The 24,959-nt window shown below is 49.5% G+C and overlaps 1 protein-coding gene across 13 annotated transcripts in view; it reads right to left on the minus strand.

Annotated features, from left to right (window-relative positions):
• Positions 1 to 5,600: 5,600 nt before the first annotated feature.
• IKZF1 (IKAROS family zinc finger 1) overlaps positions 5,601 to 24,959 on the minus strand; it is a 97,956-nt gene continuing 78,597 nt past the window's right edge. For 6 of the 13 annotated variants that reach the window (XM_088833068.1, XM_088833064.1, XM_055420377.2 and 3 more), the window contains 3 exons: positions 23,184 to 23,309; positions 18,127 to 18,261; positions 5,601 to 10,069 (listed from right to left, as the gene is read on the minus strand). In XM_088833068.1, the coding sequence (XP_088689194.1) occupies positions 9,360 to 10,069; positions 18,127 to 18,261; positions 23,184 to 23,309 (971 nt within the window). In that variant the 3' untranslated portion in view covers positions 5,601 to 9,359. The remainder of the gene's footprint in view (positions 10,070 to 18,126; positions 18,262 to 23,183; positions 23,310 to 24,959) is intronic. The other 7 variants (XM_088833078.1, XM_055420379.2, XM_055420376.2 and 4 more) reach the window with 3 other exon arrangements.

Here is a 24,959-nt window from a genome sequence, read left to right on the forward strand (position 1 = left end):
GGGAGGAGGGCCCTGAAAGGGGAATCAAACCGAGGGCCCGAGACCACAGGCCCTCCTCACTGTGGGGCCTCACCCGCCCTTGCCCACAGGAAACCTGAGGGAGGAAGCTGATGGGGATGCAGCGGCAGGTGCGGGGAGCAGAGGCAAGGTACCCGGAGGCCTGGAGTCCCGCTGTGGGGTCCCTCTGAGAGGGAGCAAGGCTTTGAGTGGAGCAGGCACTGCTGCGCTGCCTTCGGGGGCCAGAAACCCTGGGAGTTGGCACGGGAGGCCCCGGATCAGGCCAAGCAGAGGGAGGGAGGCTGGAATCACGCAGGGAGAAAGAAAGTATCTTTGGACAATTCACATACTCAACGTCACATCTAGTTGGTTTGACAAAACATGGGAAAGAAGAAGTGAAATTTGTTAACTTCACTGAGATCCAGGCAGTTCACTTCAGGGGACAGCTTTGATACCAAATTATCCTTATTATGCAAATCTCCTCCCCAAGCGGCTGGTCTCCAGTTATGCCTGGGGACCGCGGGGGCCGCATCTGCTTCCCGTCCTGTGATCACTGTAGCCACAGCCCACCTGCTGGGTCGGTACAGCACCCCCCGGCCAGGGAGGGGGTGCGGGCGGCCTGTGCTGGGGGTGCGGGCAGCCCAGAGGAGACATTGCACAGGGATCATGCCTTGTTCCTGTCCTTGGCTTAGCCAAAAAGCAGAAAAAGAGAGGGGACTTCACACTGAGGTTTTCACCTTCCTCCTTAGGAAAATTCAGCCCAGAACTTGGCATGTTTTGAAGCATCTGGTCCCAGCTGAGGCCTGAGGTCCGGACTGCACCCAGTTCCCCATTTCCTTCCTGCCAGCATCAGCCTCAGGGGTCCCCAGCCCATCACCACCTCCTGCATCTCCCTCCCCGGGCCCCCCCGCAACTGTCATGGCCAGTGTCCTGGGCGCTTAGCTGGCGGCGTCTTCACAGCCTGCTCCTGACCTCAGCTGCTCTACTGGGCCTGCTTTTCGGCCTCTCCTTCGTGGAGGGGTTTGTGTGCCGAGCTCCGCGGGCTTCCCTGCTGTCTGGGACCATCGCCCTCTTCTCTGTGGGAACAGAGCTCTGCCCTCGGGCGCCTCCTGGGTCCATGCTGCTTTCTCGCTCGGCCACCTGACTCTCACACCGTGACCTTCACAGCTGACCCGTTCTGGTCACCCAGTGCCTTCCCCGCTCAGTCCCTCCGCCCAGCCCTCGCTGCCCCGGCCCCTTGGTAACCGCTCACTCAGGACCTGAGACCTGGGGTCACTGCCCGCAATTCTGGAAGCTGGAGTCTTGAAGTCAGGGCCAGGTGAGGCCCCCCTGCCGCTGGTGCATTTCTCACTGTCCTCACGGGAGACAGGGTGAGGGAGCTCCTTAAAGCCTCTTTGTTAGGACACCAACCCCAGCAGGTGGCGCCAGTGGCAAAGAGCCTGCCCGCCAACGCAGGAGACAGGAGATGTGGGTTCCATCCCTGGATTGGGAAGATGCCCTGGAGGAGGGCAGGGGAACCCACTCCAGGATTCTTGCCTGGAGAATCCCATGGATGGAGGAGCCTGGTGGGCTACAGTCCATGGGGCCTTAAAGAGTCGGACACGACTGAAGTGACTTAGTACGTAGCAATCCCAGCACGAGGACTCCATCCTGATGACTGTCAGTCACCTGCCAAACGTCCACCTCCAAATACCTTTGGGAGGCAGGATTTCCACATATGATTTCTGGGGAGACACAAACATTCAGACCATAGCAAGCACCTACTATGTGCCAGGTAACTCTTCTTGACACTGAGGATATGGCAGGGAAAAAAGAAACCTGCTCCTGGAGACCACACCCCAGTGAGAGAGAGTCCAGTCCCCTGCAGCCCTGCTGCCGTAGGCGATGCCTTTCCCCGCTTGCCAGGCCTCCTGCCTGCTCCCCTCGCCGCTCGCCGGCTTCTCGTTCCGTCACTCTCCTCTGCCTCCGGTGGCTCCCCTGCACTGCTTCTCTCCTCTTCCCACTCCTCTGGCTGCAGGAACTGAGCTTGCTTTCTCTTGCTTTCCTGGGCTCTGCTGCCTGCAGGATGAGGGTTCTGCTCCTCCTCCCCTTTCTTGCAGGGCAGAGGTTCAGCCCCCTCAGGCAGTGCCTGAGTTTAAATCCTACCTGCATCTGGCGGGGCAAGTCTGCCTGGAGTCAGCAAGCCCGCCGTGGCCAGGAACTTAAGCTGGTTCCTCTAATCTAGGTTTCACAGGTAGCACAGCTAGCAGTTTGGTTTTCCACTCTCTGACTCTCCTGTCATGGCAAACCCACTCCAGCATTCTTGCCTGGAGAATCCCATGGACAGAGGAGCCTGGAGGACTGCAGATCACAGAGTCGGACAGGACTTAGCACAGGTGCATGAGTTGTTTTAAATTTAAGAGGCGAAGAGAGAGACATTATTAATTTTGAATAATTATTCACTTCATTAGTAATTAATTATTAAGTTTCTTCCTCTGTCAAAAGAGAGGGAGGTGACTGGGCTGGAGAAGAGGGTTAAGGTTGTACCTGCCTTGATGGGGACCAGTTGGGTGGGATCAGCTTATCTGGACTTGAGGAACTGGTCCCATATGAGGCAGATGGACTCCACCCAGACCTCCTGCTCCAGAAAGGTCAGGAGTGGGTCTCTGGAAACTCCATTTCTGAGAACCAGCCAGGTGATTCTGAGCTGCATTTGAGAACCAGGGTCATGGGGGATTTCTGGATGCCCCAGGGCCCAGGGAAGGTGGTGTGGGTGAGGGAATATGGAGGTGGTCTTGAGCTGGGAGCTGGGAATTTGGGTTAATGCTGGGAGAGACCAATGGGAGGACGGGAGCCTGGCCATGAGGCAGAAGTGCTATTCTAGGAGCCAAGGGGCTCCGTCTCCCCCTCGTCAGAGGCAGCAGGGGCCAGGCTCTTGGGGAGGGCAGAGAAGACCCAGGCTGTGTCGGCAGCAGCTGAACTCCAGCCCTGAGTGGCAGCTGTGCTGGACTGCCCTCTGGGTTCCACTGCAGGGAAAGACCAGCGGGGTTCAGAGTGATGCCTGAGCTTCTGAGCAACAGGGGGCCCCTGCCTTAGTGGTCTGACCACTGCTTCCAAGTCTCGGACTGAGTGCCCAGCTCCTAGATGTCTGTTTCGAGCCCTGCTCGGGATTTGGAGTTGAGAGGCTGCTGCTGCTAAGTTGCTGCAGTCGTGTCCAACTCTGTGCGACCCCATAGACGGCAGCCCACCAGGCTCCCCTGTCCCTGGGATTCTCCAGGCAAGAACACTGGAGTGGGCTGCCATTTCCTTCTCCAATGCATGAAAGTGAAAAGTGAAGTCGCTCAGTCGTGTCTGACTCTTAGCGACCCCATGGACTGCAGCCTACCAGGCTCCTCCGCTCATGGGATTTTCCAGGCAAGAGTACTGGAGTGGGTTGCCATTGCCTTCTCCGGTTGAGAGGCTGGCCATATGAAAAAAATGAGGCTCTTGGCTACAGCCGAGCAATCCTGTTCCTTAGAGTGCACGTACTTTTAGTGAAAATGCAGAACTTCACCAAGGAGTCACAAAACCTCCAAGATGTTTTATTTTGATAGAAAATATGACCAATTAATTGGAAATGGGATCAGAAATCGTTGGCGCCTGAGCCCCCAATTCTGATGTTTAGCTCCTCAGATTTCACACTAATATGTAAAACACAGCATGTTTTCTAAATTTACAGCACTCATCAGGAATAGAGTTGGATGAACAGCTGTTCTTCAGGGAGGATAAAAAACTGCACCCAGGAAACTGCCAGAGTTGCCCCAGGGGGAACAGCAGAGAGGGAGCTGTCCAGAACACGCCAGGCTGTTCCAGGTGTGCAGGGAACAGTGTCTGTCTGACAACTGCAGCCAAACCTCGCTCCCTTCACTCAGCATCTCCCAGGCCCTCTGCGCAGGCGACCAGGCTCTTTGAACCCTGGTGAATCCACCCGGAAGCAGTTGCAGTCATCCTGGGGCTGACCAGGCAGACTGTTCCTGACTCTTACCCCTCCCAGGTGTGAATGTGAGCTGTTCTGCTCCTCACCATCACCTCTGCTCATTACCATGAAGGAAACACCCTCCGGGGTAGACTTCCCAGAGTGGGGCTCACTAGTTTGGGCACACGGGGTGGATGCACCCCTGACTCAATGAGGGCTTGCAGGGGGACCAGAGGAAGCTTCATGGCTTACAACATCAAAAAGATGCTGAGGATAATCATTCTTAGCATGACTTCAATAATACAAAAGGTAGTGAAAACCAAGAAGTGAAGTCTGTCATCCCGTGGAATGCTCTTGAAGTGAGGGTTTGCAGCTTCACCCTCACTTGTTACCACATCCTGGGTTCCGGGATGGATTGCTCCTCAACCCCTTCCAAAGCTCAGTCGATGAGCTTGAGAGATGAGGGCAGGCCACTGCCCTCCTCAGATCACTTCTAGTTGAGTGTTGGTCGTTCACTTGTGCCTGACTCTTTGCAACCCCATGGACTGTAGCCCACCAGGCTCCTCTGTCTGTGGAATTCTCCAGGAAAGAATACTGGACTGGGTTGCCATTTCCTTCTCCAAGGGATCTTCCTAACCCAGGGATTGAACCCAGGTCTCCTGTGTTGCAGGCAGATCCTTTACCAGCTGAGTCACAAAAGAAGCTTCTAGAAACACTCACTAACCTGGATAAGGTGCACACAGACATATTCCTCACTCTCACAGACAGACCCCCAACCCCACCACCACTGTGGAGTCACTTCGCGGCCTTAAATTGAGCCTAGGGCATTCCTGAGTCAATGCAGACGCCCTTTATTTCTTGACCCCGTGAGCGCTGAGAAGTGACAGGATGTAACTGCGAAACCGTGGATCTGGCAATGGTTGTGTCATCACCTCTAAGACACACGTTCATTCAGTGCAGTAACGTAAGGGTGCCGAAAACTTCTTTGAAGGCTGCTGCCCCGGCCACTGACATTTACGAAAAGCCCCTGATGCCAGAGCCTGATGTGAAACTGAACAGTCTGTGGATTTCATTCAAGTTTCACCCCACTTGGATCCAATGTTGAACCGTGTAAACTTGATCACTTTATCTTATCTTATCTAGTAAAGATTTGAGCCCACACCGTGTCTGGCTGGTTCTCCCAACAGGCCAAAGGGTTTTAACCACCGAGCGTCTCGAGCAGTGCGGGTCTGTGGCAGACAGAGTTGAGACCCCCAGCCCTGCGCCCCCTGCCCTAGTGCAGCTCAGCAGGGAGACTGCCCCCAGGGTGGCTACTGCGGTCAGCCCCCGCCTCTGTGCTTGCCCTGGCCACCCATTGCTGAGCATGGCATTAAGCACTGCTCTAAGAAGAGCTGGGGAACCTGTGTCATATTGCCCACAACCTCCACTCACCCTCCAACCCGCAAGTACCCCAAGCCCAGCACAGCCTGAACAGGAGGTGCTCAGCCTGCCAAAGGGAACTGACACACTGGCAGCAACGGCAAATGCACATGATCACATATGATCCCACCTTGTCCTGTACCTGCCCCCAAGCCCATCGTCCTCCTCCGACCCGGAGGGAGTCTGTAGCAGGTGGCAGGCCTGCACGGCGATTCTCTCAAGACCAGCATGGGCCTCACAGCATGGGGCAGACAGATATTCGCTGCATTTATTAGTTCTATTACCACAGAGTAAGCATTTGAAAATGTGTACAAAAGGATACTCTATTCCTCCAAGGGCACGCCCCTTGTTCACAGCAAAACAGAAATAATTTAACATCATCATAGAGGCAGATTGGAAATACAACTGCATTTTCTCATTTACAGTCCTGTACAAGTAATCTGCCAAAATGGCAGCTGCACACCTAAAGATACACATAAATTGAACCCTGAACAGTCACCACACACAACATTGTAGAAAAGTGTATTAGAAAGTATTGGAAACAAGATTGCATATTCATTTCTGGTCACACTTGTTCACAGTGAATGCTATGGCACCAACAGCATATGTGCTTTTTTTTTTCTTTAATTTCTGATGTCTGTATATCTTAAATAAGTCTAATTTTGGTTTCTTTTAATGTTAAGAAAAAACAAAACCACTCAACTGAAGGAGAGAGATCTGGATTCTGAGTAACGCTGCCCCTTCATTATTGCTGGAACATAAGTGCACGAGGGAAATAGATTTACTTCATGACTGGTCTACAGAAGTCCGTGGCATCTCGCATTTGTTTTTGCAAGAAGATGATGCTAAGAAAGTCCCACTGAAAACAAAACAAGGAAAGGCACAAAAATAGAAAAAAAAAAAAAACAAAAAAGAACTCGCCTTGCATTGAGAGATAGCTGTCTTTCTCGATGAAGAGTCTGGCATCTCATTTTTGGTTGATTCTGAATTGGAAGTGAAACGTGCTGGTATCTGAAATGCTAGGTGCTGGGACACACCCTTGGGTGACAAAGCAGTAGTAACACGATTCTTTGTAATGTCTCTTCTACAAGGACAAGCCCACGCTCTAAGATACGTGATGCAGGAAGACCTGGGTGAGGAGCAGGGTCCAGGTGTTCTGAGTGAAGCGGAGAGGGTGACCAGGATGGGCCGGAATGCCAAACAGGGACTTCTCATGACCAACGGAACCCATCTGCTCCCGGCGCCCCTCCTTTGGTTGATATTTATTTTTAACACAACAAGAGTGCATGAAGCCCAGTGCATCCACAGTGGTCCCCGAGACACACACTCACGTCATCAAGTAGCCGAACAAACCAGAGTGAAACGGGGTAAGGTCATGCAAAATGCTACTTTTACCAGCTAGAAGGAAAACGTCAACAGCTTTGGGTACAGAACATGGCCACCTTTCAAGCATAATTTCATTACTTGTTGGCATTAATGAAACCTTACTTTAAATACAATAGTTTCAGAGAAAAATGGTGTTACATTAGAAAACCACAACAAAAGGTGTGTGAATAAAGTTATATTGACTACAAAAGGCAGAGAGAGGGAGGGGGAAGTCCTGGGAAGACAGCTCCTCAGCCACTATTTACAGTGGTGGGTTGAGGTCCATTTGAAGCCACAGGGGAAAAGATCACTCTGCTCAGCCAATGGGCCCCGTGGAACAGGTGCAGCAGGTGAAACTGGCCTGCAAACTGGACACGGAAGCAGTCTCTCACCCTGAATATGTGCGTTCATGGGATAAGGTGGATCTCTCTTTGTAACTGCATGTTGAACTAACGCTGTCCACGGCCCAGAGTCCCTCTCTGCCCCTCACCCAGTGCCTCAGTGGGCCACTGACTAAGTTACTACAACTTTGTCTATTTCCAGGTTCAAAATATCACACAGTTCCGTAAGCAAAGAGTCCCATGACTCAAGGATGCTAGGCTGCCACCCTTTCCACAAAACTCAAGTTCCCCTGGGAAGATAAGCTTCTGAAGACTGAAGGTGGGGTAGTTTATTGAAAGAATTAAAATGAATCCAAAGGAACAGGAGTCACGCTCGAGACCACTGACTGGGGACATTCATGGCAGGGTTTTCATCTCTGGAAGGCTTCCAGACCCTTGATTGGTTTACAATTCAATTAGAGCCGTGGTTCTCCACTAGGGACACCTTTTTCTTCCCAGGGGCATTTCTGGTTGTCAACTGGGGGGTCCTACTGGCATTTATTGGGTAAGTGACCAGTGAAGTGATAGTCACTCAGTCGTGTCCAATTTTTTGTGACCACATGGACTGCAGCCCACCAGGCTCCTCTGTCCATGGGATTCTCCAGGCAAGAATACTGGAGTGGGTTGCCATTTCCTCCTCCAGGGGATCTTCCCAACCCAAGTGTTGACCTCATACTGTTAAACAGCCTAGGATGCCTGGGGAAATCCCCTGCAACGCAGTATCCAGCCCCAAATATCAAGAGTGCTGAGCCCAGGATCTCTGGAGTTGGCTGAAATGCAGATACTTGTGCACCGTTTTTGCTGTTTCCTTATGGTCACCTTGGACATTTTTGGTGATGAAAAATACTGGAAACATTTGCAACTGTATGCCCTTCCTGCTAGGTGGTTGAGATGAATGTTCTTAATGATAGCAAGAACCTATCCTATTGCTTTCCAGGTTAGGATCGGGACCCGTGGACGTCTCTGTGGGCCTCTGAGGGCATGAGCGGTCCTCACCTCCCAGGCCACCTCCCTCTGTCCAGCTGGACCTTGAGTTCTGGTCACAAGATGATCCTGGACACTCCCCCTGTCAGACAGGTGCATCCTGCCTACGTGGACACAAGGGTGCAGCTCTGTCCTTAGAGAAGAGCGTGTCAGATGGTTTTAAAGTGTGGTTTCAAACAAACAGGTGCTGGGTGTAAGCAGTAGCTCCCGGACTTCATCTGCCAAATTTCCTTGACCTGAAAATGGTCATTCTGAATCCTTTAATGGATATTAAAATGAGAATACTATACACAGAAGGCAGGGAAAGAAATGTACCCACAATAAGAAACCCATGCTTGGAGCTACAAACACAACATTAAATGAAGTTTAGGACGACTTTCTGTGGGAAAATAGGCTTCTGGTCACAGGCCGGACCGGGCAGGAAGGAGTACAGAACCAGATATGAGTGTGGAATTTAGAATAAAGGTTTGGTTTCTGAGGGATTTTATCATCTGAACATTTCAAAAGGAATTAATCTCCAAATTTCAGGGCTGGTGTTAACAATGTAGTGATAGACTCTGGGGGCCCTTAGGAGATGAGAGAGTGGAGAACAGTGGGCCCAGGTGCCCCAAGGAAATAGAGTTCATTCCATGGGACAACAGGCCTCTGGAGGCTTCTGGGCTGGGCCGCGTCATGACAAAGTTTGAAAGGGAGAATGAATCCAAAAAGCTCCCCAAGCCGTCCCCTCCCTCTGCCCAATAGTCAGTTTTCCCGGCAGTGTGCAGAATTTGACTTAGAATAATTTCTTCCTTTGGAACCTGTGGCCTGTCGGTGCAGGATGCACGCAGTTTCCGGCCCTGCAATGAGGGCATTTCACCCCAGGGTCACGGTCACAGCCACAGCGCAGGGGCTGCGCGCCCAGCTCCCGGGACCTTGCAAACCCCACCTGGCGCGCGAAACCACGCTCAGCACGAACCAGCTCATTCCTTCCCGGGCTTCCGCCTGTTTCTATACAATTCTCTCCGAACATGACCTATCACTTGGAGGCCGGCGATTTCTAGGAAGCAACAGGGGAGGGGATTTCAGCCTGCGGTCTAGAGAATCGTCTAGTAAGAGAGCACTCCGGGGGCTCCAAATGGAACCCCGCATCTAACAAGAAAAACGTCCTGTTCTCAAAAGCAAATCAACCAACTCAGAACAAGACGAAGTACCACCTGGAGGACAAAGCACAGCGGTGCAGCCAGCCCGGCCGCCTGCCCAGGGGCGCGGCCGCCCTGCCTGCGGGCTCGCGCAGCCCGGCTTTAGCTCATGTGGAAGCGGTGCTCGCCGCGCGTGATGTGGGACGAGAACTCGTAGCGGTCCTGGCTGTGGTAGCCGCACATGTTGCACTCGAAGGGGTCTCGGAAGCCATGGCAGCCCATGTGGATGGTGTACATGACGTGGTCCAGGAAGAGCACGCGGCAGTGTTCGCACCTGTACACCTTGAGGGCCTCCCCGCTCGTGCCGATCACGCGCAGCGCGTCCGCGGGGCCCTCGGCGGCCGCGCGCAGCACGTCGTAGGCCGCGTGCTCCTCCTTGATGGACAGGCCGTTGCGCGCGTGGGGGGCGATGTGGTTGGTCAGGTAGATGAGGCTGCCCCGCTGCTCCTCCGTGTTGCTCTCCGTGTCCGTGGAGTCTTGGCAGCTGTTGCTCGGGGACGCCTCGCGCTCCGAGGACGCGGACTTGGCCTTTGAGAGCAGCAGCAGGTTCTCCACGGCGCCGTCCTGGGCTGAGTGGTTGGAGCGCCCCGGGCCCTCCGCGTGTGGCTTGTGGAGCTGGTACATGGGGCTGAGCACCGGGACCACGTCGGAGCTGCCCGGGGGTGTCTGCACCAGGGGGCGCAGGGACTCAGCCCCCAGGTAGCTGATGGCGTTGTTGATGGCCTGGTCCATCACATGTGTCTGCATCATCTCGTTCTCCTTCTCGTAGCTGGCACTGCCGTCGTAGGGCAGTTCCGACAGGCACTTGTCCCCTGTGGGAAGCGGGTGACAGTCAGAGAGGCCCAGCTTACCTCTGTGCCCGGCAGCGACAGCTGACATCTACACCCGTGGGGGCAACGATCCCGGGCAGACACACAATGTGGACATCAGCAAAATAGGGCAAAGCTGACAGGGCTCTGCCTGCCCTGTACCTGGCATGGCGCCCTGCCCGGGGTTGGCATCTAAACCACTTTGTCTACACAAATCAATAAACGAACAGGTGAACCAAGCATGGTGTGCCAATTTAAACAGCATATATTCAAACACTAAACCAATACTTGTATTTACTCTGGGTGTTAATAAACATTTTGAGTGTGCTGAGTGTGCTAAGTCACTTCAGCTGTGTCCGAGTCTTTGCGATCCTATGGACATAGACCGCCAGCCTCCTCTGCCCATGGGATTCTCCAGACAAGAATACTGGAGTGGGTTGCTGTGCCCTCCTCCAGGGGATCTTCCTGACCCAGGGATTGAACCCATGTCTCTAATGTCTCCTGCATTGGCAGGCAGGTTCTTTACCACTAGCGCCAGCTGGGAAGCTCTAAAGATTTTTATATTTAATTTAAATTTAATATTGAAATTATATATTTTCATATAGAGTTCTAAGTAATTCACAATGGCTGGTTAACATCACTAATTTATTTAATTCAAGCAATTATATGATTATAACAATGTGTGATATGTCATATATTTTAAGTTCATAACTATAATACTCTAGAATAAATATAATACTCTAGAATAAAGCTTAATCAGAAATATAGGAACTTTATATTCTTCATAGTGAAACGGTATGTCTTGTCAACAACAAAAAGCTGGCCCTGACTTGCGTGAGGGTGAAAAGCACCATCAGATGTGCCAGCCTCCACATCTTCCCTGGCCGCTGAATCCCATGCTGCTTCTCAGTTCTTAGCAGCAAGGAGCCTGTGCTGCAGTCATTTGGTGGAAAGTTGGTAGAAAGTTGAGAGCAGACTGAGCAAGCTCCAGGGGTGACATTTACTTGTTCCTTCAAACAATTACTGAGCAGAAATGATTTGCAAGAAATTACTGTCAACGACTCGTCAGCGAGTTTGGCCTCAAGAAGCCTAAGATCTGATCATGGTTGGTAGGAGGCAGCGAGCTCGCTTCCCCTGGAAACGGGAAATTTGAGAAAAGACTTGACTTCTTGCAATTAGCTTTTGAGTACAAATTTTCCTAATGAAATAAAGTGAATATCCTTGAAGATAACACCTTCTTGATGCACAGGTTCTAAGCTCAGTAGGAAACCTTGGCTTCATTAGCAAATCCATGAGTGAACTGTCTGCCTCATTGTTAAGGTCTGTTGATTCACTTTACTGTCAGCGGTGGTTAGTTGGTTAGTTAACAAGTCACGGGAGGAGTGGCATTCAGAGGCAGGTCTGAACTGCTTACCCTCTCTCTGTTTCTTTCCTTCTCTCAACACATGTCCACTGAGTGTCCACCCTGGACCAGACAGGAGGGATAGAATGGCCAACAAGTAACGTCCTTCACAGCCCACGGGGAGACAGATATTAGTGCATGGTCATATAGGGCGCATCCCTGTCTGAGAAGTTCTGTGAAGGAAAGGGAAGGTTTGCTACGGGGACTTAATTCTGCTTTCTATATGATGAGGCATATTTCTGGACGGTTAACGTCGCAGATTTTTTAAGGATTATTATTAAGTCTGGGAACTATGGAGTAGTTAATCCTTCAGGGGCTAAGCACCAGCTGCGGACTGTGATATGTGTCCCACACAGGGAGCAGCAAGAAGAGACGAAGGGGAGAGGGAGCTTGGAGGCTGAGATGGGTGGGTGGGGGGAGCCAGAGCCCCGAGCAGATGGATGGGAAGGGTAGACCCGGGGAAGACTATATCAAAGGAAGCTGGAAGGCTTGGAAGGAAGAAGGGCCCTTCTCCATCGCGTGTGTGCATGCAAGCTAAGTTGCTTCAGTTGAGTCCGACTCTGTGCAACCTTATGGCCTGGAGCCCGTCTCCAGGCAAGAACACTGGAGTAGGTTGCCATGCCCTCCTCTAGGGGATCTTCCCAAACCAGGGATTGAATCTCATGTCTCCTGCACTGGCAGCTGGGTTCTTTACCACTCACGCCACCTGGGCACCCCTACTGGTGGAAGGCAAAAGTGAGGATGCCTTCTGGCTGCCCAAGAGTCCAGGTTATGGCTGATGGCGGCCGGTAAGACTGATCATGGTGGAGATTCCCACACTGACACCTGACATCATGGCCTGCAGCCAGTTCTAGCAACAGAAGGTTAGACTGCTCCATAGTTCCCAGACTTATTAACAATCCTGAACAAATCTGAGGCCACTGATAACTATCCAGAAGTATGCTGCATCAGACTAGAAAGCATCCTTAGGTCCTGCTTCTTGTTTTGTTGGGATGTGTATCATACAGCAGCCTGGCTCCCTTTCACCTCAATCTGCTGATAGTCCGGAGTGACACATGCCCTGACAACGGTACCACGTGATCCTTACATGACACACAGAAACTTGTCCGTGGCCAGCCACACCCTCTGCAGAACCGGGTCATATTGGACTCTCTATGGAAGCTGAGTAGCAGTGATCATAGAAGTGGTGTTTCTCCCTTTAAGGTAATTGAACAGCAACACAGAAGCCCTGTGCTTCCCCCCCCCCCTATTTTTGTATCAAGGTGATAAAAATCTGGTTACATTAACCCCAGAGGAGAATGAGTCCCTTTTGCCTGGTCTATCCTTCCATTAACGCCTGGCAAGGTGGGGAAGGGAGTGGGCTTCACGACAGTTCTGATGCATATAAAGTACTTATAGCTCCACCCAGTGGTGCTTTCCCACTAATGACCCTGTTTCTCCCAGGCATGGTTCTGTGCCTTCCTAAGCAGCGGTTCTTTAAAACCAGGAATCAACAATAAAAGGATGCAGGGGAAACACCGACATGCATTTCAGACCTGCGGGGCATATTGAAACCACCCACAGACTCTCTCCTCCCTTAACATTCCACAGAGTGAGAAAATCCCGCAACGTTCACTTTGGCAGAATGCGAAAGAAAGTACATAGTCTAAGGAAATACATATTCATAAAAATCAAGGAAAGAAAACTCTGGCCTGAGATACATGGCTAAGCTTGACAGCTGATTTTACTTATAAAACCTTCAGTATGAAGCAACAAAATCCTCAGCAGTTTCCCTAACATCCTCATATCCATAGACAATCAATTCAGATAGCTGTCTTTTTTCACTTCTGATCAAAAAGCAGGTGAAACCTCTCCTAATGAGACCAGGTGACACTGGATGAGTGAGTGCTGAGGGTGACTCACTGGCTGGGAGATGCGAGTTAAGTCCTCGATGCTGTGCACTGGGAGGAGACACCCCAAGGGCCAGAGCATCCTCTGGCAGCTAGAAATACTTCCCGACCAGGCACAGCGATGACTAGTTTAGGGCATTTAACCAAATCTCAGAATGAGGGAGAAAGGGCAGAGAGCAAGTCTTTTAACAAAGGCTGCACTTTGCCTTCCTTCAACTCCTCCAACCTCATCCCTGGCATTCCTTCAGGGCTGAGAAAAGCTGAGCTCTCACAGAAAAATAAGAACACACCACATCTCAGATACAATGGGAAGAACACAGCAAACATCAGTCAAGCTCTATCAGATGAAAAGAAAATGTCATAGTTACTGTGAATATATTTTCTAGCAAGGGGAGAAAGGAAGTAAAACATAGAGCAATAAGCTCATCCTCAGAAAAAGCCTAATTCAAGGAAGAGAAGAATGTCTCATAACTGCTTTGTGACATGAATTCAACTAAAAAGACACTGAAACATGGCAGGCTAGAACAGCACAATAAGATGAAAAAGGAGATTTTAGATCTCAGGAAACAAAATGAGGTCCAAACAGCGTTATTTACAGATAATACAGGGATTAGAAATAGCAAGTAGTAGAACATAAACTCCTGAAAATGGAATCACTGAGCTAGAGGAAAAACACAGGATAGCATCAGTGAATAAATGTGAAAAAGGCAAAAAAAAAAGAGAAAAAACCCAGAGAAATGCTAACAGACATGGAAGACAAACTCCAACAAAAGGACAACTGGGATCTCTGAACAGAGATCATAACAGATGGAACAAAAGACATATTCATAAAAAAGAGAATTTCCAAGAAATAAAAGAGAAAAGAAGGGAATCCCCAGATTAAAATGTCAGGAAATTTTTATTCAGAATGCAAAACACCAGGACACAACCTAGTTGTATTGAACTTTCAGGTTAAAGAAAAAACTCTTCAGGCACTCAGACAGAAAATGGAAATCTTGCCTTCAGTCATGATGGCAAAATCTAGAATGTTCTAGACTGGGGGAACAAAGGCAGTGACCCACCTCACTCGTCACCATGCTCTTCAAGGAGAAAGGCAGCAGGCAGACCTCCTCAAACACAGACACGATTATGGAAACAGAACACCTACAGAAGCTTCTTGAAAACAGCTGCTTGCATGCAAAGTTCAATCAAGTAAGAGGTCATTCAAAATAAATAGAAATAGTAGTAAGGGTCTTCCCCAGTGGCTCAGTGGGGAAGAATCTGCCTGCAATGCAGGAGACACAGGAGATGCAGGTTTGGTCCTGGGTCGGGAAAATCCCCTGGAGAAGGAAACGGCAACCCCCTCCACGGTTCTTGCCTGGAGAATCCCGTGGACAGAGGGGCCTGGCAGGCTGCAGTCCACGGGGTTGCAGAGTCGGACAGGACTGAGCGACCAAGCACAACAGCAAGAGGTCTGAGCCTCTCTCGAATGAAAGCCTGGAGCTCTTTCAACCCCACCACTACTGGGCCAGCGTGTACAGTAACAGCTGCGTTCCTACACACTCTTTCTGAAATTACATAAGAAGATAAACTCAGCTTCGAGAGGTAAAGAGAGGTCTGAGAGGTCCATTTCCTTTTTGACTTTTAGCATGACAAGGGAGGAGTGGTTGATGAAAACCCCATCAAGTTGATGTGAGGGTAAGAGGCATTATTTTAGAAATAAACTGCCAAGCACCAAACTCTTGGGGAAACATCCACCAGAGTGCACAGCTGGTTCTGAGTCCCTTTCCAATCTCCACTCTGGCATCCTCTACCTGTTTCCCACCCCACTTCTCCTGTGTGGCCCACCTCTCCCCAGGGACTTCTTTTAACCTTAGTTTTGTTTGATCAGAGAGAGGGGTTCTGTTTTTTTTTTTATTTATTCTTTATATATATATATATATTTTTTTTTTTTAACACAAAAACTATCTAAATCTCAATACAACACCTAAACTGTGCTCTCACTGGAGGTAGCTCCAGCAGAGTTTCACTGATGGTAATTTGGTCTGAAGTTTCCATCAGTCACAGGGGCTGAAACACCCATTCACAAAGCCCTTGGCATCCTGTGGTTCAGCTGGTAAAGAATCCGCCTGCAATGTGGAAGACCTGGGTTGGATCCCTGGGTTGGGAACATCCCCTGGAGAAGGGAAAGGCTACCCACTCCAGCATTCTGGCCTGGAGAATTCCATGGACAATACAGTCCATGGGGTCGCAAAGAGTCGGACATGACTGAGTGACTTTTATTTTTTGGCATCCTCCAGTTTTCTGATCCGGAGAAGGCAATGGCAAGCCACTCCAGTACTCTTGCCTAGAAAATCCCATGGATGGAGGAGCCTGGTAGGCTGCAGTCCGTGGGGTCGCTACAAGTCAGACACGACTGAGCGACTTCACTTTCACTTTTTACTTTCACACATTGAAGAAGGAACTGGCAACCCACTCCAGTGTTCTTGCCTGGAGAATCCCAGGGACGGGGGAGCCTGGTGGGCTTCCGTCTATGGGGTCACACAGAGTCGGACACGACTGAAGTGACTTAGCAGCAGCAGCAGCAGCAGTTTTCTGATCTGAAGAAGGAAGTGGTACCCAGCTCCCCAGGGCCCACGACGGTCCAACCATCCTCAGACACACTTGCTGCTCCACCTCCCCTGGTTGCGGGGGCCCCCATCCCCCCTCCACCACACGCGGCCTCCTGGGAGGGGTGGGGAGCCCTGCTCTCACTCCCAGCTGGTGCTGCTTAAGATCCCACCCCCAGAAGTCAGCTGTCTGAGTCACCTCACCCCCTTCTGCACAGGAAGTGAGCGGCCTCCCCATTTCTCACAGTCTAAAGGCTCACACTCATGTGGGTGACTCCCCACACTCTGTTTCCAGCCGGTGGTTTGAAAAGTGTTTTTTAACTGATTCCTTCCTCCCGTCACCCCTCCCAACTCCAGGCCTATGACAAACCTCTACCTAAAACACAATCAAAATGGAGCCTTTTCTTCAGTGTTGGAGAGAGGCTGGACCCAAGAACCTGGCCTCCCCTGGGTCCTGTGCCCTCCTGCAGGTCAGCACCCAGCCCAGGCCTCACTGACTACTGACCCCATGCTACAACCATCCTCTCTCCTAACACACATTCCCCAGGTTCCCACGGGGCCTCATTCAGAAAGTCCTTCAAAATGGACAGACCAAACCCAGACTGTCGATTCCCAGAACCTGTCCGTGGCACACGTGTCCCCGAGTCCGCATGACTTGTGGTTTCCATCACCCGTGCGGCCCCACCTTCCTCTTTCACCAGCCTCTGCCCCGTACCTTCCTCTTTCCTGGCCACCAAGGCCCCATGTTCTCCCATTTCCAATCAATTTCTGGCACCAGAGGTCTCTATTTTCCAAGAGGTGACTCCAGTTAAACACGTGCCAGTGCTCTCTTCTGCCTGCTGGGTTAAGGCTGCATTTCTCACCGGCATTCGAAGGCCATTCACCTATGACCAGAGCTGACTGGGGCTTTGCTACTCAGGGGATTCCCTGAGGATCCGTGACTCACCCTGGAATCTGCCCTGCTTCTCGAGCCTGTCCACATGTCCCCCTCAAGTCCCCAGCCAGCATCACCATTGCTCTGTATTTGTTCTGATCTGCCTAGAATCCTCCTCCATTCTTCCACTGTGAAAAATGTGTAGAAATCCTCTTTCTACCTCAAGGTCACCGTCAACTTTACAAGTTTTTACTGATCCGTTCCCTGGAAGTGACCCTCCCCTCCCCCATCCTCTTTCTATATTATCTTCATAATACCATCTTCACATGGAGGGTTTTAAATGTTCTCACACCCTGGTGTTACTCTATGTTCATAAAACCCTGTGTGTGTACTTAGCCACCCAGTTGTGTCTGACTCTTTGCGACCCCATGGACTGCAGCCCACCAGGCTCCTCTGTCCATGGGATTCTCCAGGCAAGAATACTGGAGTGGGTTGCCGTGCCCTTCTCCAGGGGATCTTCCCAACCCAGGGATCAAACCCAGGTGTCCAGCATTGCAGGCAGATTCTTTACTGTCTGAGTCACCAGAGAAGCCCAGAAAAGCCTGAGAGCTATGTAAAGCATGAAACTTAGGCTGCAGAGGAGAGTCGTTTCACAAGGTCACACCAGGCGGAGTCCCAGCCCAGTGCCTCTCTACCCTCCCACCTGCCCAGGTGTTATCCTAGATACACATCCAGTGTCGGGGCTGGACGACACGGCTATGGGTGTGCCCCCGTCTACACTGGAGGAGAGGGTGACCCCACCCTGACAGCACCGGGCACAGCTACAGTCAGCAGTGCAGACAGCAATCGAAGCCGTCGCTACGCCTTGCTGTGCACCTCGCGGGGCAGCTGCCCTGCAATTCTGCCCTTTTGGACTTTGAAGTAGCCCCTGTGGGGAGTGTTATGAACTTTGGACAAAGGAGCCCCTGCGGCTCAGTAAGGCTGCCGGGGCTGGGGTCTGGGTGGTGTGCCCTCTGCCCTGGGCTCACTGATCGGCCATCCCCGACAGACCCAGAGCAGATCTCACCAGGTGCCGCAGACCTTGCAAAACCACCTCTAAGAACAGCCCCTGGGAGAAGATCTGGTATTTTTAAGAAGCCTATTGGAAAACCATTCCGAAAGAGTTGAGAAATGTTAAGCTTGCTAATTTTTGCTTTTTATTTTTTGAAAAAACTAGATATGTTTCCTTTCTCCTTCCCTCAACTAATCACCGTCTAAAGCACCCGCATGGTTGTTCTTTTAAGAGACAGGAAACGTTTAACTCTTACCAACAAATTTCTGAGGCATAGAGCTCTTACGTTTGGCGACGTTACTTGCTAGTCTGTCCAGCACGAGGGAGCGCTCTGATCCCATCTTGCACAGATCTTCTGCCATTTCACTGTGATTAGTTTCTTCTTTAATGACTAAAGTCAAAGACAGTTAGAGAGACCAGTTTAGAAACGCTTACAGTCAAAGGATTCGGTCTCGTCATCCAGCGTTAAATCTGACATGTGTTAAGTGCCTACAAGAGCCAGGATCTTCGCGGAGATTATTTCTAATCTTCCCAGCAACCCTGCCAGCCAGACAGAGGAGGATCAGAGCTGATGACACCTGCCTTACCCCCTCAGATCAGGGAACAAGCACCGCCACTCTCCCCAGAAGCTGGACTGTGATTTTACAATTGTGTCCCGTTGACAAGTTCTTGTAATGTTTCAAATACTCCCCAGTCCACTCATTCAGTCACTCCTGACAACGGCCCTCTTGAGGATGAAAGAACTCTCAGCTAGAAATGATCAAAGGGTCTGACTCTGTCACACTGAACAGAGACGTAGGAGAAACGTGGCCACCAGGATGCTGCAGCCAACCGTGGTGACAGGGGAAGGAACTCGGGAGTTCCTGGGCCCTGAACACAGCGACCTGGAAAGTCAAGAGCAAGCCTTGTAGGAAGTCTAGAAAGCGTGGAGATGAGCGGTGACCTGGGGAGCTCTTCCAGCTGATCTTTGCTTTGCTATGTCACCCCTATCTTTCCATAGTTGAAGATACAGCTACATATTCTGCATAGCCTCTCTGTATTCTAGATTAATGGCTGGACTTTTGGAAATATCAGTTTTTCATCTCCCTGCAATTTTTCCTAATATATAAGAAACTAAAAATCTAAACTGACTTTCTTCCTAATGGCTAATCAATTCTTCCCAAACCAGTTCTGTAGAGTTCACTGAAATCCCACTACTCTGTGTCTTCTTTTCTTAGATAGGATGTGCTGATTGATCATAGGGTCTCTGGAAGGCTTATCCATTTCTATTATTGGTTTATCTGTCTATTCTTCAAAGAGGTCCAGCTGACAGCAATGTTTTAATATAACATTGGACATTACTTTTCTTTTTAAAAAATGCCAATTCCTCTTTTATTTTTCCAGATACGTTTTATATTATTCCAGTAAGATTGACAAGTTGACAAAATTGACAAAATTTGACACCAATTTTGTGCTAAAAACATCCCATGACCTCAGAAGACACACATGCAGCATCCAGGCCTTTCTCCCCCGTGGCTTCCCTGTGCTTTCTGGCCCCAGCACAGCTTATGAGACTAGAAGCAATTCTGAGCATTTCTAAGCATTTTTTTCTTCAGCTCTCCATTTTTTTTTTTTTTTTTTTTTTGCGGTTCCATGAAGCTTAATGGGATCTTAGTTCCCTGACCAGGGATTGAATCTGTGCCCCCTTCACTGGTAGTTCACAGTCTTAACCACTGGACTGCCAGGAAAATCCCTATTTCTAAATTTTATGTTTTCATTCCTTCACAATCAATGCCACGTTGAAAAAATATATTTCAAATCAGTTATTACCACTGGTAATGTGATTTTTTAGCCTTGGAAATGTGGGTTTCTTATTAAATGGGTAAATATAATAGCCCACATCCTGATTTATAGAAGGGGTATGAATAAAACCCATAGAAGTCAATTGCACCGGCTGTCTTTTTGATCAAGCTAATATGCTTCCTGATGTGTCCATCCTTTTCTGCAAACGCAGACTCTGTGGCCTGCCCAGGGTGCTGACAGCACCTTGAGCTGGGCTTCCTTTCTGCCAGGCCATGGGGCCTCCTGAGACCCTCAGAGCCACCACAGCGAGGGACCACAAGTCCAGGGCTCCCAGACCACCGATACATTTCTTTCTAAGCTTCTGATGCAATCTATGCACCTAGGCTCAAGAGAAACTTATGTTTTCTATAAAGACATTAAGAAATTATAGCAGATGACCAGAAAGCTGCTTCCTAAATAAAATCATGTTCAGAAAAATTAAATCTTGGCCATGTCTCATAAGCCAGGCTTTGTCATTACCTAAGCCCAAAGAAAGGCCTCACCCTAAGGTGGTCTGGAGGGGTTCAAGCCTGTTTCAGGGCCCATGTGCATGCTCTTGAGGCCTGGTCCTAGGAGGTACAGGAGGGATGTACACTGGCCCCAGCCCAGTGAGGCCCTCACCCCCTGCCTGCCTGCGCCCTGATGCAGCCTTGAAGGACCTTCTTCAAAGGGCAGTTATGGATCCTCCACCAGTATGATCTTCACACGAGAAGCCTTCTCATCTCCTGAGAGCAGGACTGAAAGCCACCACCTGATCCCCAAAGGGAACCAGCTCACACATGAGGACTAAATGGATTCTGACGGCAGGGTGCTATGTAATATATACACCCCTGACGGAGAAGCGTGCTGACACAGACACGGGAGACTCCAGCCCCAGGGAGTCCCTGATGTGTGCGTCCAGGTGAGCGCATGACGCAGAGCTCTGCTCAGAGCCGTTCCATGAGGCCGGTCAGGCAGGAATTGCCTAACTCCCACCTAAGAGACGAGCCTAAGAGGCATTCGGAAACAGGGTCAGAAAAGAAGCTTGCATCCAGGTCTCGGTGAAGGAGAAGCTCCCCAAAGCCCACTGGACAGTAGAGCTTGTCTGCTTAGTCATGGAAACAGTGGAAGCAACCTGTGAACTCTGTCGGGGCCTCTGGTTCATCTTGTCATCCCAATTCCACGTGTACCGTTTTGGAGGGAAATTCAGATTACTATCTCAGTAGAGTCCGCTGGACTGCAAGATCAAACCAGTCCATCCTAAAGAAAATCAGTCCTGAATATTCACTGGAAGGACTGATGCTGAAGCTGAATCTGCAATACTTTGGCCACCTGATGCGAAGAGCTGACTCATCTGAAAAGACCCTGATGCTGGGAAAGATTGGGGGCAGGAGGAGAAGGGGATGACAGAGGATGAGATGGTTGGATGGCATCACCAACTCAATGGACATGGGTTTGAGCAAGCTCTGGGAGTTGGTGATGGACACAGAGCCTTGTGTGTTTCAGTCCACGGGGCCGCACAGAGTCTGAGATGACGGAGAAACTGCACTGATGGTCTCCAGTAGCACTTGGCCTGGAAGATAATATGCCCGCAGGAAATGTCTGCTGAGTAGCTAAATGACTTATTTAATCATTCAGTAAAAGCACTGACTGCCAATACCCATTTTTTTAACAGAAAAATGTAATATCAAGTATTTACATTTTATTTTAAAGGACTATAATCATCTTCTCATCCCTTAATCTCCTACTCGAGGGTCTGGCCTCAAATTGATAAATTATTATTATTAATATCTACTTTCCTCTCTTCCACTAAGCTACAATGCCTTTATGTTCTAGAAATAGACCTTACACTTTGAAGGAAGTAAAAGATAGCTTGATGCAATTTCCTCACTTTACAGGTGAGAAGATTAAGGCCCATTGAAATCCAATGCTGGACCCAGTTTGACCCCAGATCAGTGGGGGATATGGTACCAGGACCACAGCACCCCACTCCCTGATGCCCAGACTGCTCAAGTTTCAGGACTTCATTCTGACACTGACTGCTCTTCCCTCTGACCTCAGCTGCCGCTAGTGATCTGAGCCTTGCTGAGCTCACTCAACAGACTGAAGCGCACTGAAAGAGGGGGCTTCCCTCTCAGCCGCTGAAGGACCTGCCCGCAGTGCAGGGGGCCTGGGTTCGATCCCGGGGTCGGGAAGACCCCCTGGAGGAGGGAATGGCAACCCACTCTGGTATTCTGGCCTGGAGAATCCCATGGACAGAGGAGCCTGGCGGGCTACAGTCCACGGGGTCACAAGACTCAGACAGGACTTAGCAACTAAAACCACCACCCCACTTAAAAACAGGAGAGTAAGCCTCACGTTATACGTATCTAATCCCAATAACAAAATAAAATAAACGGCAAAATTTAAAACTAATAACCTGCGAGTTCCCTGGTGGGTTTTTCTTTATGAGCCATTTATTAAAGTCAGAAAGCTGAACGAGGCTTGATAAAATCTCAACTATTCATTTAACATCTACTCCTCCATCTGGCGCTAGTGGTAAAGAACTTGGCTGCCAATGCAGGAGATGGAAGAGGTGCGGTTTCAGTCCCTGGGTTGGGAAGATCCCCTGGAGGAGGGCGTGGCCACCCACGTCAGTATTGCTGCCTGGAGAATCCCATGGACAGAGGAGCCTGGTGGACGTCAGTCCACAGGGTCGCAGACTGTCAGACACGACTGAAGTGACTTAACATGTACGCACACCTCCATCCAATGAGGATTTTTCCAGCAGTCATGCTAATTGAGTAGTGTTTTGAAAGAGGTGAACTTGAGCTGATCCATCCATAAACTTCATGTCTTAGAAAATCAGAAAGCTGCTTTTGACAATATTGCTCGCCCCTTGAGTAAATTCAGCCCTTTCCATACTCTCTCTGTGAACACCTTTCACTTCAGCTTCTCAGATCACAGCCAAACATGAGATGCAACAGATGCACAGCAAAGCATCAGAGCCCATGAGGGAAACAGCAGCTTCCCCTGAGTCCTGCGACAGGGCAGGACCACGGCAGTCAGGGTCTTCCAGCTACCCCATGCCCCAGGCAGCGGCCAACGCCGATGAGTGAAAACACGGCCTGAACACTCTTGGTTGATCCACTTCATGAAAAGAAATCATTTTTAGAGCCAGATTTCACATCTTAGTTTGATGACTAAGCACAAAGAAGCAATCTATACTCCTAGGTTAACAAAAACAAAAACCACCACCAAAAAAAAAAAAAAGAAAAAAACAGAAAAGTAAAAACCTGAAACTTTCAAGGATCACTATGATCTTGGAAGCTGATCCGGATTTTGAGAGGGAGGGGTTTCCCGAGCACTTGCTCCCTGGTGAGAGGAAGCCTGGGAAAGCTGGTGAGCAGGAGGCAGTCCTAGTGAGACTTTAGTGGCCAGAAGCGCCCCTCCATCCCAGCTGTGGTGGCTCCCGGGCCGCTGCCCTCGGTGGGGCGGGGGCCGAGGCAGGCAGCCTGTGCCCTGGGTGCTTACCTGGGTACAGCGTGCCTGGGAGGCCCATGCTCTGCAAGTAGTTGTGGCAGCGCTCTTTGTGTTCCTCTAAAGAGCTTCGCTGTTTATAGCTTCGGCCACAATATCCACATTTGTGAGGTTTACCAACTGCGGGAGACACAATGGAGTTCGAGACCCCGATTAAATAGCGGCCATACGTGTCATGGGAAGGCATGCAATACACTTCTTATCAAAAAGGCAAAAAACAAAAACAAAAACCCACAAACCCTCTATTCTTGAGAGCTAAAAGTATTATGGACTCAGCTGACTGAACTTAAAAATGTGAGTGACCAGGGGTTTCCTGGTTGTACCAAGAACTGCTGCCACCTTTTTTTCATTTTAACTTGTTCACTGTCCAGCCTACCAAATTCTCTCCTACTTAAAACCACGAAGTCTGTCTTTTAACTGAAGAAGACAAACCACTGCAGTGTGATACCAGGGATGCCCAACACCAGGGCAGGGATGTGCAGAAGATGTACCCACATTGGCAGGATAACACACACATTCAGCTCCAAAGTCAGCCTCTTGCCCACTTCCACACCATGGGCCAGGTCTGGCATGACATTGGTGCCAGATTTAATGTAACCAAAGTGAATTCAACTCCTAAATTAGTGTTAAACTAATAATCTGAGGTCTCGAAGAAACCACAGTGGACAAACAGACTTTAATTAAATGAGCATTCTGTTTCCAAAACGTATTTTCTGGTTCTAACTTGGAAAAGCTCTATTTTTCTCCCCCAAAGACCCTTAGAATAGCATGGTTTCTCTTAAATAGAGCAGCCCTGGAAGAGGGAAGTGCTGTCCCCCTGAGCTGTCCAATATGGCAGCCACAAGCCATGTGTGAGCACTGATCGTTCAAAGTATGGTCTGTGCCACTAAGAACAGAAATTTGAATTCTAATTTTAAGTAATTAAAAAGTAAATCCCACCTATGGCTTGTGGCTACTGTGTTGAGTGGTGTTCTATACAGAGTTTAGTTCTCCCTCAATTTTAGGAAAAGATTAGCACAAAGTCACATCATACCTACACTTAAAGATTATAATAACATTTTAGGAGATGAAAGGGAAAAAGGATATTGTATTAATTTCCATCCCAAAGCCAGAATCTCCTTCTTCTTTCCTGCTCATATTGTTAGATTTCACATATTTGAAAGTATTATGTCAAAATCTACGCCATCCACATGGGAATATTTGGTGAAATGCCTTAAGAAGCTTGTATTGGTTAAATCTCTTAGGTGAACAGAACCTACATTTTAAGAAAACCAGGAGGAAAACCAAAATTTGACTTCTAGAACATTTACTAGCGGGGAAAAAGAATAATTCTTTATCTGGAGAAAGTGCTGTACCCTAACATCAGAGAAACAACACTGAAATATACAATGTTGCTTAAAACTGCACTTTTTGTTGAGTATACCCTTTAGAAACTAATAGAATAAAGATAATTCACACCATGTCCTTTCCTGGAAACACTGTAAGTTCAGCAAATTCCTATACATGTGGCTTGAAAACACATTTCTATCTGAATACCCATTTCTGAGTATATGATTGACTTTAACTCTGGAACATACTCCAGTTCTTAGAAGAAACTGAACTACAGTGTATCTTAAAGTGTAGCCCACTGTTTTGTAGGAAGGAAGGTCACTAGCCAAGCTTGCAACTTCCAAAGAAAGCAGAGAAGAAGGGAGGGGGACCCTCCCCCACCATTCCAGACCACCCTCTTAGGGTCGGACACGACTGAGTGACTTCACTTTCACTTTTCAC

Source organism: Moschus berezovskii, chromosome 3 (genome assembly GCF_049115385.1).
Source record: "Moschus berezovskii isolate FMDL1 chromosome 3, NW_MosBer_1.0, whole genome shotgun sequence".
In the NCBI taxonomy this organism is placed as follows: domain Eukaryota; kingdom Metazoa; phylum Chordata; class Mammalia; order Artiodactyla; family Moschidae; genus Moschus; species Moschus berezovskii.